At 40.1% G+C, this 12,391-nt stretch overlaps 1 protein-coding gene across 1 annotated transcript; it reads right to left on the bottom strand.

Annotated features, from left to right (window-relative positions):
- Positions 1-5,263: 5,263 nt before the first annotated feature.
- LOC5515025 (max dimerization protein 1) lies at positions 5,264-11,260 on the bottom strand. The gene is made up of 5 exons (XM_001635172.3): positions 11,080-11,260; positions 10,928-10,997; positions 10,179-10,211; positions 9,300-9,414; positions 5,264-7,144 (listed from the first exon to the last, which is right to left on the bottom strand). Exons 1-5 carry the CDS (start codon positions 11,138-11,140, stop codon positions 6,854-6,856), a joined length of 570 nt encoding a protein of 189 aa, XP_001635222.1. The 5' UTR covers positions 11,141-11,260; the 3' UTR covers positions 5,264-6,853.
- Positions 11,261-12,391: the final 1,131 nt, after the last annotated feature.

Raw genomic sequence — 12,391 nt, 5'->3', positions numbered from 1 at the left:
ACATTTCAGGCCTCTCTGTCCTGAACAGGGTATACATTTCAGGCCTCTCTCTGCCCTGAACAGGGTATATATTTCAGGCCTCTCTGCCCTGAACTGGGTATATATTCCAGGCCTCTCTCTGTCCTGAACAGGGTATATATTTCAGGCCTCTCTGCCCTGAACTGGGTATATATTCCAGGCCTCTCTCTGCCCTAAACAGGGTATACATTTCAGGCCTCTCTGTCCTGAACAGGGTATACATTTCAGGCCTCTCTCTGCCCTGAACAGGGTATATATTTCAGGCCTCTCTCTGTCCTGAACTGGGTATATATTTCAGGCCTCTCTCTGTCCTGAACAGGGTATACATTTCAGGCCTCTCTGTCCTGAACAGGGTATACATTTCAGGCCTCTCTCTGCCCTGAACAGGGTATATATTTCAGGCCTCTCTGCCCTGAACAGGGTATATATTTCAGGCCTCTCTCTGTCCTGAACAGGGTATATATTTCAGGCCTCTCTCTGTCCTGAACAGGGTATATATTTCAGGCCTCTCTCTGTCCTGAACAGGGTATATATTTCAGGCCTCTCTGTCCTGAACAGGGTATATATTCCAGGCCTCTCTCTGTCCTGAACAGGGTATACATTTCAGGCCTCTCTGTCCTGAACAGGGTATACATTTCAGGCCTCTCTCTGCCCTGAACAGGGTATATATTTCAGGCCTCTCTGCCCTGAACAGGGTATATATTTCAGGCCTCTCTCTGTCCTGAACAGGGTATACATTTCAGGCCTCTCTGTCCTGAACAGGGTATACATTTCAGGCCTCTCTCTGCCCTGAACAGGGTATATATTTCAGGCCTCTCTGCCCTGAACAGGGTATATATTTCAGGCCTCTCTCTGTCCTGAACAGGGTATATATTTCAGGCCTCTCTCTGTCCTGAACAGGGTATATATTCCAGGCCTCTCTCTGTCCTGAACAGGGTATATATTTCAGGCCTCTCTCTGTCCTGAACAGGGTATATATTCCAGGCCTCTCTCTGTCCTGAACAGGGTATATATTCCAGGCCTCTCTCTGTCCTGAACAGGGTATATATTCCAGGCCTCTCTCTGTCCTGAACAGGGTATATATTCCAGGCCTCTCTCTGTCCTGAACTGGGTACATAATTTTAAGGAAGGCTGTCCGTATTGGTTGCCTTGCTAAAACTCGTAACCGCTGATCCCGCGCCGATCTGATTGCCTTGCTTGCTCTCACGTGCTAACAGGTGCTTGGTTCTGCGATCGATTTTGCGATAAAAGACTGCCGCGAAAAAGTATCGATCGAATTTAAACCTGGCCTCGGTTTTATCCGATCGCCTTAAGAATTGTGTTGCGTGAAAAGTATCCAGGGAGACCAAGTAATGTCGGAAGTAATGTCGTAATAGCTATTACTATAAAGTGTTTAGTTATGACAAAATTGGCAAATTGTTATTGATATCAAATTGTATTTAGTGTATTTAATATGATGTACATTTAATAGTATGTTAAGAGCTGTTGTTTACGTTTCTGTTGAAGCAACCTTGCACTAATTAACAGTGCTATTTTTGCACCCAATTATCAAATTGATCATTTGACATTCTATTTTGAAAACAGTCTTTAAATAGATATATGACAGCATTTTTTTAGACTAAGTAATTGGAGTTTAATGCTTGATGAAACGTGTCTTAAAGATGTGTTTTTACCCAATAAAGAAGTTATAAATCAACAGGGTCCTAAAATTGAGGGTGTTGTCCAAATCAGGATCCTAAAATCAAGGGTTTTGTCTTAAACAGGGTATGGTTTTTCAGAATTTTTGTCCTAAACAGGGCCAGTTTTCAAAACCCCCAGCGGCACCCCTATACCCAAACACAGGCTGAGTACCCCGCCCGCCCCTGGCAAAACAGCTTAGATTGCGTTTCTATGTAGCTTGCTTTTGTTGTTCGAGGTACAAACAATTTCATATGCACGTGCGTGACTGGACAAAGAAGTGCAAAGACAATTTAAACCTAACCTTGGTCGTAGTAGGACGTAATGCGCTGCACATGATGACGATATTACTACATTACTGTACCAACACACCTATTCTCAAGGGACGCCAGCGTGAAAAAGACCCCGATTTTTTTCAGTGTACTCCTCAGCGAGCTGTGCGTGGCGTAACCGACTAAGACAGGTCCGGGATTCTGGTTATTGCCTCCCCATTAATGCAAGGGTACTTCAGGTTCCTTTGTGTTGTACAGTTCGCTAGATAGCGGTGCTGGGGCCGAAATCTCCAGCTTAGCCGTAAAGCCTTATGCTGCCATACGGTGATTCAGCGGATGTCTGGAAGTATGGTCTATTTTTTCACATTTTACCTGATCTGGACGAGGTTCGATTCTCGGCCTCGAATATATATGTATATTTTTTTCACTTTTTACCAGTTACAATTCCATATTTCTCGCTCACTTCGTTCCCCGTTGTCCGGTCAGGGCCTTATTACCTGCCTATGCCTCCTCACCACTGTCCTCTGTTTTATGGTCAAGTCCATTCCTTGCACACCTTTGCTCCCTTTTGCCTGCCCTCAGGTTTACGATCAAGTCCATTCCTTGCACATTGCTCCCTTTTGCGCACCCCTGTCCTCAGTTTAACGATCAAGTCCATTCCTTGCACATTGCTCCCTTTCGCTCGCCCCTGTCCTCAGTTTTACGATCAAGTCCATTCCTTACACACCTTTGCTCCCTTTTGCCTGCCCTCAGGTTTACGATCAAGTCCATTCCTTGCACATTGCTCCCTTTTGCGCACCCCTGTCCTCAGTTTAACGATCAAGTCCATTCCTTGCACATTGCTCCCTTTCGCTCACCCCTGTCCTCAGTTTTACGGTCAAGTCCATTCCTTGCACACCTTTGCTCTCTTGCTCACTCCTGCCCTCAGATTTACGATCAAGTCCATTCCTTGCACACCTTTGCTCTCTTGCTCACTCCTGCCCTCAGATTTACGATCAAGTCCATTCCTTGCACACCTTTGCCACCTTTTGCCTGTCCCCAGTTTTACGATCAAGTCCATTCCTTGCACACCTTTGCTCTCTTGCTCACTCCTGCCCTCAGTTTTACGACCAAGTCCATTCCTTACACACCTTACACCCCTTTGCTCCCTTTTGCTCACCCCTGTCCTCAGTTTTACGATCAAGTCCATTCCTTGCACATTGCTCCCTTTCGCTCACCCCTGTCCTCAGTCTTACGATCAAGTCCATTCCTTACACACCTTCGCTCCCTTTTGCTCACCCCTGTCCTCAGTTTTACGATCAAATCCATTCCTTGCACACCTTTGCTCCCTTTTGCTCACCTCTGTTCTCAGATTTACAGTCAAGTCCATTCCCCGCACACCTTTGCTCCCTTTCCCTCACCCCTGTCCTCAGTTTTACGGTCAAGTCCATTCCTTGCACACCTTTGCTCTCTTGCTCACTCCTGCCCTCAGTTTTACGATCAAGTCCATTCCTTGCACCCTTTCGCTCACCTCTGTCCTCCATTTTAGGGCATTTTATGATCAAGTCCATTCCTTGCACACCTTTGCTCTCTTGCTCACTCCTGCCCTCAGTTTTACGACCAAGTCCATTCCTTACACACCTTTGCTCCCTTTTGCTCACCCCTGTCCTCAGTTTTACGATCAAGTCCATTCCTTGCACATTGCTCCCTTTCGCTCACCCCTGTCCTCAGTCTTACGATCAAGTCCATTCCTTACACACCTTCGCTCCCTTTTGCTCACCCCTGTCCTCAGTTTTACGATCAAATTCATTCCTTGCACACCTTTGCTCCCTTTTGCTCACCTCTGTTCTCAGTTTTACAGTCAAGTCCATTCCTCGCACACCTTTGCTCCCTTTCGCTCACCCCTGTCCTCAGTTTTACGGTCAAGTCCATTCCTTGCACACCTTTGCTCTCTTGCTCACTCCTGCCCTCAGATTTACGATCAAGTCCATTCCTTGCACCTTTTCGCTCACCTCTGTCCTCCATTTTAGGGCATTTTATGATCAAGTCCATTCCTTGCACAACTTTGCTCCCTTTTGCTTACCTCTGTCCTCAGTTTTACGATCAAGTCCATTCCTTGCACACCCTTACCCCCCTTTCGCTCACCTCTGTCCTCAGTTTTACGATCAAGTCCATTCCTTACACACCTTTGCTCCCTTTTGCTCACCCATGTCCTCAGTTTTACGATGAAGTCCATTCCTTGCACACCCTTACCCCCTTTCGCTCACCTCTGTCCTCAGTTTTACGATCAAGTCCATTCCTTACACACCTTTGCTCCCTTCTGCTCACCCATGTCCTCAGTTTTACGATCAAGTCCATTCCTTACACACCTTTGCTCCCTTTTGCTCACCCCTGTCCTCAGTTTTACGATAAAGTCCATTCCTTACACACCTTTGCTCCCTTTCGCTCACTCCTGTCCTCAGTTTTACGATCAAGTCCATTCCTTACACACCTTTGCTCCCTTTCGCTCACTCCTGTCCTCAGTTTTACGATCAAGTCCATTCCTTGCACACCTCTGCTCCCTTTTGCTCACCTCTGTTCTCAGTTTTACGGTCAAGTCCATTCCTTGCACATCTTTGCTCACTCCTGTTCTCCGTTGTTCAGTCAAGGCTATATTCCTTGCTCATCCCCGTTCCTCATTGGTCAAGTCCTTATTTCTTGCTCACCCTTGCTCCCCTTCTCAGTTTTCGGTCATTTCCTTACAAATAGGGAATAGAAGTTGGGGGAACGAAATAAATTCTTTAATCGAGGTGGTGGGGGCTCTGAAATTTTAAGGTGGCTCGAGTCAAAATCTTCCCTCCCCCGCAAGGTATTCAATCGACACTCCCTTATTACACGCGTAAAGCTCACTAAACTCTGATATGACCCGCTTATGCTCGAAAGGCAAGCCGTCTGGAACCAATAACATTGTCACGGAAACCTGAACTAGTTATTGCAATCGTTTATGCCTTTGTTTTTACTGCTTTGTTATAGAGATACAGTATAGTAGTAGATCCGTGTCTTGACAAGCGCAAATCCCATTGTCTGTAAAGAAAGTCAATTGCAAGACTGAATGGGAGGGCGTCAGGGGTTTAGCCGTTTGTGGCCATGTGCGGAAGCCGCGCCTTTTTATACACAGACGCCGCACTTCACACCTGTTATAAAGGACATCCTTAGTTTAGCAAATATCGTCTCGTGGGTCGCAGAAAGGGAAGGACTGAAGCGGCAGAGCGTCTACATCATATACGAGATGATCAGAATCTTCGCATTTTGCATCGAACACCACAGGACGATTCAGATGAGAGGTTGAAACCACCTTTACTAATTCCTTGAAACTTTGGTAATAATTTATAAAATACAAGTCACAGGAATACACTTGTCTTTAAAAATACATATTATTTACAGATCACGATAAAAATACCAACACCGTCATTCTAGCCATTTACAAGGCGTGGCTGTTTTGTACAAGGTGACCTAAGCACCGGCTAAGTTATAAATACTGTAATTTTGAATAAGATATAAGACCTGGGAGTGACAGGTTTAAGAATTAATTTACACTTTTTCTATTTGTGTTAGATGAGCTTTATGCCTTTGTATAATTATTATAGGTATATGAGAAAGAAGATTAATTTAGATTTACCATGTTTTACATGACGTAAAAATAAACCCATGAAAGAAGTTAAATGTTTACTTTGAATGAGACATGCAATTGCCTGAAGAAAAAACTGATCAAAAGTAATATAAAAAAACAATACTTTACTTTTTCCGACTGGAAACAATTCAAATAAAGTTTATATTTAAAGTGTAGCATTCACTTAATATAAATTTCATTGAATTGATTCCTGCATGTGAGGTTGTGATCTCTTAAGGTTGAACAAAATATCTTTAACAGCCAAGGGACAAACCTTACAACAATTGGCTGGAATGGAAAGACAAGAGCCAGAACTAATGACCAATAAACTGTGACAATACAGGCTTGTGCATTTGTACAAAGAAGACTCCCTGACCTTCTAAGATAGAATTAATATACATTTACATGAATGTACAGGTCAAGAATAATAATGTTCAGTTAGAGGTATTAAAGTAAATTAAACCTGCAACTTATTGAGATCGTGAGGATTTGTCTAGACAAAGATTATTACTATAATACACTTCAAGAAAACAAGTGTTCATCTCTCATCACATGTCGTCCTTGCATAAAACTGCAAGGTGTATTATATTTAAAAGCTGCATTGAGAACGAATAATCCGTGATGGGTGCCGGCTGCCCAGATGGTGCTCTTAAAAAGAATGAAGCTCAAACAATAAAAATACAAGTAATCTGCTGCAAATGAAATAAAAACAAAACCCTACACAAATTTATACTCAAGGCAATACTAGGCAACTGGAGTTCACTTCAATGTACACGAAGACTTGTATGTACATTAAAATACTATAATTTCATAAACATACATTTTCATTCTGATCTTATAGCTATACTCTATAGAGAACTTACTAATAGCTTGCAATTTTACTGTAGAGTTCATTTTGTAAATTTCTATGTATACCCAAGCTGCTATGAAGACTTCTGCCTTGGCATAAAACTGGACTGTTCTAACTATTGCATAGCACAAACTATGGCTTGGAACTCTTGACAAATTTCTATGTTATGTACTGATGTTCTGTGAATTATGCTTTTGAAGCATCAAAACAAATAATTAAATATTATTTTAGTCATCCTAGATCAAAATTATCACTAATTTGCCTACAGTTCTAGGAACTGTGAAGATTTTAACTAAGACCAAACACATACAAACAATTTAGACAACTAAACCAGACAACTAAAACTAACAAGTAAACTGTATTCTGTAAGCTAGTAATTTGATAATCTCAAGCTAGGATTTACCACCTTTAGGACATGCCAAGTGCTCGTCTTGTATTGACAGTCAGTCCGCAGTCACTTCCTCCACTCCCCATACTTTCCATGCTACAACGGTCTTCTGATTCGCTGCTTGCATAGCCCATTTCCTCATCATTTTCAATGTCTATCTCCTCACTGGTCATGGAGTCTCCTTCTGATGTTCTTGGTCTCTTCCCATCCACACTCTCCTTTAGGCAGACTAGTTTTTGCCGTAACTGCATCTGTTGCTTATAAAGTTTTTGTTTTGCTTCTAAAGCTTCTTTCTCAGAGGTTTGTAAAACCTGGATGTTAAAAAGGAAAAAATACATAAGATAGGGTTAGAAACCTATCAAAGGAATAAGTTACAGGTAAAAATATCTAAACCAAATCTGTCTTGTGGACAAACTGTAAAATTGGTCCAATCCTTATTTGAACATCATGTAATAGAGCTATGTTATATTCCTATTAAGATAAAAAAGAATTCAACAACTCTCCATTAGAATAATGTATGTATTACTTTTTTTTAATTACCATACTTATGATGTATTTTGCCTTTGGGCTAATCTTTGATAATAAATATGCTATGGTAAAAATAAATCAGCATTCTCAACAAACCAAAAAGTGGAAACAAAGATCAATACCAGGGAATTATTATTATTCCAAAAGAACATTGATGTATTGAGGTGTGTCAAATAGTCTTTGAATCACAAATCAAAATAACACTTTGTTTGAAATAAATATTTCTTAGTGGGGGAGCATATTGATTATAATAAATGGTAAATTAGGCAAAAATGTTGGGAAACAAAACTACATAAAAAGGAAAATAAAACAATATTTTAAAGAAATTTGGGCTGTTGTAATGAAATAGTAATTCAAAAAGCCAAATAAAGAAGACTTATTCAAGTCTTATTCTTAAGGAAAAAAACCCCTAAGATTGTTGATAGTAAATCAGACCTTATTTTTACTTACAATCTTTGCAAAAATATATTTTTGAAAATATTATTCTAATCATTCCAACCTAGTTGAGGAAAATGGGTTTACATTTTCAGCTCCACCTGCGATGGTTACTAGGGAGAACAATAGGGACATATTGTGATCAATTTCGCCTGCATGCCACTTCATGCATAAGATTGGCCAAGAAGGGTATTATACATTGTATGGGGAACAGCATGGGATCTTGTCAAATCCCTTTACATATACTGAATGATTGACAGTCACATATATTCATACTGGCAATGATATGGCTTTTCATCTCATACTAGTTCAACATTACTTCCTAGCACTTTGTAAGTAGTTAACATAAACGGTTTGAATGGCTTTAAACTCAGGTTTAAGTGTTCAGCAACTAAATTTTTTGGCCAATGGAAAACAGGACAGAACAGATTTGATGTGATGGCCTGCCAAGAAATTTAAATTTCTAAAGAAAATCATTAGAATGTAAAGACCCTGATCATAAAAGCCATAAATCAGTTCCCGGCTAGCTGTCGGCTTAGTTACAACACAGTATAAAGTCATATGTAACATTGCTTAAAGTGTTAACATAACCAAGGAAAGCATAGCAGGGAAATTATAATAGTCTGGAATGCATCTAAGCAAACTGAAAGATTTCCCTTATACAGAATATCGTTTAGTGTCAAGTACTTAGCTGTTAAATCATAATACTGTTCTTAATTACTTATATTTTCGAATCCTCGATTTCAAATGCAAATTTCGTTTAATTTTTTCAAAGAAATATAAATTATATAAGCTGAGTCTATTTTCAAATTGATAGAACTTTTTATTTTAGAAATTATCTATATACATTTTTATTATCCGAATTACGGGAGCAGCTTTCCTCTTTCCAGATCACACTGATATTTATTTCTATTTTGGAAAACGCTCCAAGTACAGGTGCACTTAGGCCGGGGAAAGCTAAACAAGAATTATGCATATTGCATATTGATTCTCGCCGACCAATAATAAATATACTTGACATAAAATACTCTAATAAGTACACAAAACACGCCTGAGTTATACCCCTTGCTAAAATACAGCAAACTTTCACAAAGTGAAAAAAAACATGTAGGATTTATAATTTTAAAGCTAAGTCGATTTGGCGGGAAATAAATAGCGCTATGCGACTCTATTTTTGCCACACTGTGGTTTTCAGTGAACAGGTTGTTTGGGCTTCAAAAACCATCTGCCCTTCAAAAGATATGAGACCTTGATTTCGTGCTATTGCACAAAAGACCGCTAAGGAAATCCAATTACTGGCAATAATCTTGGAGAGATTTCTTCTAGATTATGAACATTTCCGTGTTCAAAGGATAGCATTTAAGTTCAAGCGAAATTTCCGACCTCAATTTGAACGCGTCCATTCAATTATCAACGCGTCAAGGCCAAACAATATGGCTACCACAAATTCAACCGGAACCTCTCTACTATTAAACCGATAATGTTAATATGAAGAAACCTTACCTGAATGTATTGTTGAGCGCTCTGTAACAGAGCTAATGTTGTAGCTTTTTGGTGTTCTGGTGGTGCAGGCACGAGTTCTTTCAAGAGCTCAAGGCAATCCCTCAGGTGTGCCCGTCTACACAAACACACAAAAAAAAGAACAAAAAGTTAAAAACTCGCGTGTGTCATGCTTCTATGGTTTAAGTCGCCTATTTGGTTTCAAATTTCCTTGGAACGTGGAACAAAACACCCCAAATAAATGATTTAGTTTACACACAACGCTTTCGATACGACCAAAAAGTCCGAAATTTCCAATTTCCGTCTCTTTCAAAGCATTTGAAAAGAGGTGTCAAAAGTACTCGTGTCAAATTATTTTCTTTGCTGGAATTTACAATGAGAGGAATTGTAAAAGAAAAAGGGGTAAAAATAAAAAATTCAGGCATATTTGGTTTTGGTTGTATTCATATTTTGTAGTTGACGAAACAACGCGGGTACCAGTCAATGACAATCGCAAGTTTGACAACTAGATTTCTCTTCAAAGTTTAGATAGTTGTCAACTTCGTGGCCTAAGCTCTTGATTCTAAGTCGCCAAACAAACAATCTAGTCCGGACGAACTCAAAGTCTAGTCTTTTTAACATATTACAATATTTGGCAAGGAGCGCGGGAAATTGGGTTATTTTGAGCGCCTTTTGCAGAGCTCGTGGGATAGAGAGCGCACGTGTGCTATGTTGTTTTGGTTAGCCACGTGGCATGGCGCGAAACACATCACAGTCAACGGAAACGACTCTAACGCCATTAATATAACAACCATCTTTAACTTACGTAACGAACCTAGAAAGTAACAACTAAGTATTTTTGAGTATTGAGGATTAGCTTAAAGTAACAGCATGAGTACTTACCGGTTTTTCTCGAGCTGGTTATGTGTTGTACGACTAGTTGTGAAGAGACAAGGCGGGAAAACAAAAAAATAAATTCGGTTAATCAATACTCTTAGCCATTGTAAACAGTCAACACACAGCTTTGAACATATGTTTTCCAGGACAAGCTTAAATTAAGTTCAAATGTACCAACACACACACGGCAAATATGAAAGCAGGAGCGATGGCGACAAAAACGCGCTCTCGCGACCGATTGTTTTGAATATGAAACATAAATGAGAGCACATCGTTCGTTTGCACGAAACGACAAAACCCCACTTTACGGATATTATTACTCCATTTGGGCTATTTTAGTAACGTTAAGTTAAGCGGACTGTCCTCTATTTTAAGAGTATTCAGTATTATTTTTGCTCCGCTTGAGACGTTTCGGGAGATACCCGGGGAGTCTTGAAATTTACAAAGACGCGAATGTTGATGGCAGTATGTAAATTTCCTTTTTAATCGCTGGCAGTTCAAACTCACGATTTTATCAAAACTATAAAGCTACACCCAATTCTAGCGGCAGAACATAGATCCTACACTCAATGTTCTTCGCAAAATGTCGTTAATTTGGTCTGGTTGGCCTATGTACACAAGTACATCGGACTGCAAGCGCTAGCCGCCATAATTTGCATCTTGACAATCTCGCGCGTACTTATTTGCGAAAAAAACAAACCAATGCTATTGAATTCGCCCCCACAAAAGTAACAGAGGTTAAACAAATTACTCACCTATAGCTAGGCGATCGCCTGGCGGATTTTTTCTGATTTCTAGAGGAGTTCGGGGAACGTTTCTTTGCTACTGTTGGGCGGAAAGAGGATATTAGTGGGGCGTGAGAGCGACATGTGCCACGAAAATACAAGCGATAACCCATCCATTTTACCTTCATCTCTCTCTTCGAGGATCTTAGCAGCCTCAAGCAACTGCTCAATGTTATTCATCATGTTTTTGATGGTTAGAACGCTCCAAAAAGAGCGAAGAGATCTTCACAGCAAAAAATTTCCAACCGCTTTGCGGAGTCGTAAAGTACTGTTTATGTGAAAACGAAAACAAGAACTCTGTCACGCGCTAGACGTCATGGAAATCGTAGCCCTAAGCTTTAATTTGATTGGTGCAAAAACAAAGAAAGAGTCACGAGGGGCGATCAAATTCAGCAATAGCCAATCAAAAACAAGGATGCTGTTCAACGTGTGAACCCACATGTGCAGCTAGATGTTCCACATGGGCAAAGAAGTGAAATAAAGATAGACTGACAGAAATTCACTTAAATCATTATTATTGACGCAATAAATGCTAGAAAAATATTTGAAGTGAATTATTGAATTGTAGAAGACATACTATACCAGAAAAAACGGAATATCTTATAGCTGTGCTAAAGGATTTTTAAGAAATTTCTGGAGGAGATGGTATCATGTGTCACGTGGAGCATTTTTGACAGCGGGATGAAAGACTATTTAGGTCCCCTGACATATACGTAAGTCATGCGAGAAACAATAACAGAAATTGCAAATCAGCATTTTGTAGGATACGGGACTGGGCACGTCTAACCTTGTCTTAACCTTATTCGCCCACGGGTTTGCGTCAAAGATTTGAGAGGTAGCACAAATAAAAGATTTTTGTGCGCTTGTGTAATCTATTACAATAAACTACAAACGTTTAACGTCAATTTTATCCGTCCTCAGGGAATACTCAGAAAAAGGTTGGTCCTGCACAAAAGGCACTAACAAAGGGACTTTTCTTTCCACGCGTAATAGGTTGTTTGGAGTATTTACGGTCGATGAAATGGCCTTTCTTTTGAACGGAATGATGACAAACATTTGATTGCTAGGTGCAATGACCTTTCTTGAATCAATATTTAGATCACCAAAGTTACGACTTGTGTATTTATTGGACTGTCTATGGCCTTTATAACGGGAAAAACTAGAATAGACTGTTAATCCAATGGAAACATTTAATTCAAGTTCAGGGTTTTAGGATCTCAAACCGAGCAAAATATGTGACCGAGCCAACTACTAGTTGGTGAGGTGTTATTCCACAAATGAAACATACATTTTTTTTTATCATCAAATCTCTATTGTGTATAGACGCGAGATTAAAGAAGACTCTGCCAATCCGATATCTTTAACCTTTAGACCTCTGTCAAAGGGCTGTAATTTCCTACTTTCCTTATAGCAAAATGATTACATGATCTTGAA

This window comes from Nematostella vectensis, chromosome 6 (assembly GCF_932526225.1).
Source record: "Nematostella vectensis chromosome 6, jaNemVect1.1, whole genome shotgun sequence".
NCBI lineage: Eukaryota > Metazoa > Cnidaria > Anthozoa > Actiniaria > Edwardsiidae > Nematostella > Nematostella vectensis.
Note: the sequence above shows the minus strand (reverse complement) of the source record. Positions and strands in the feature narration are given on the sequence as shown.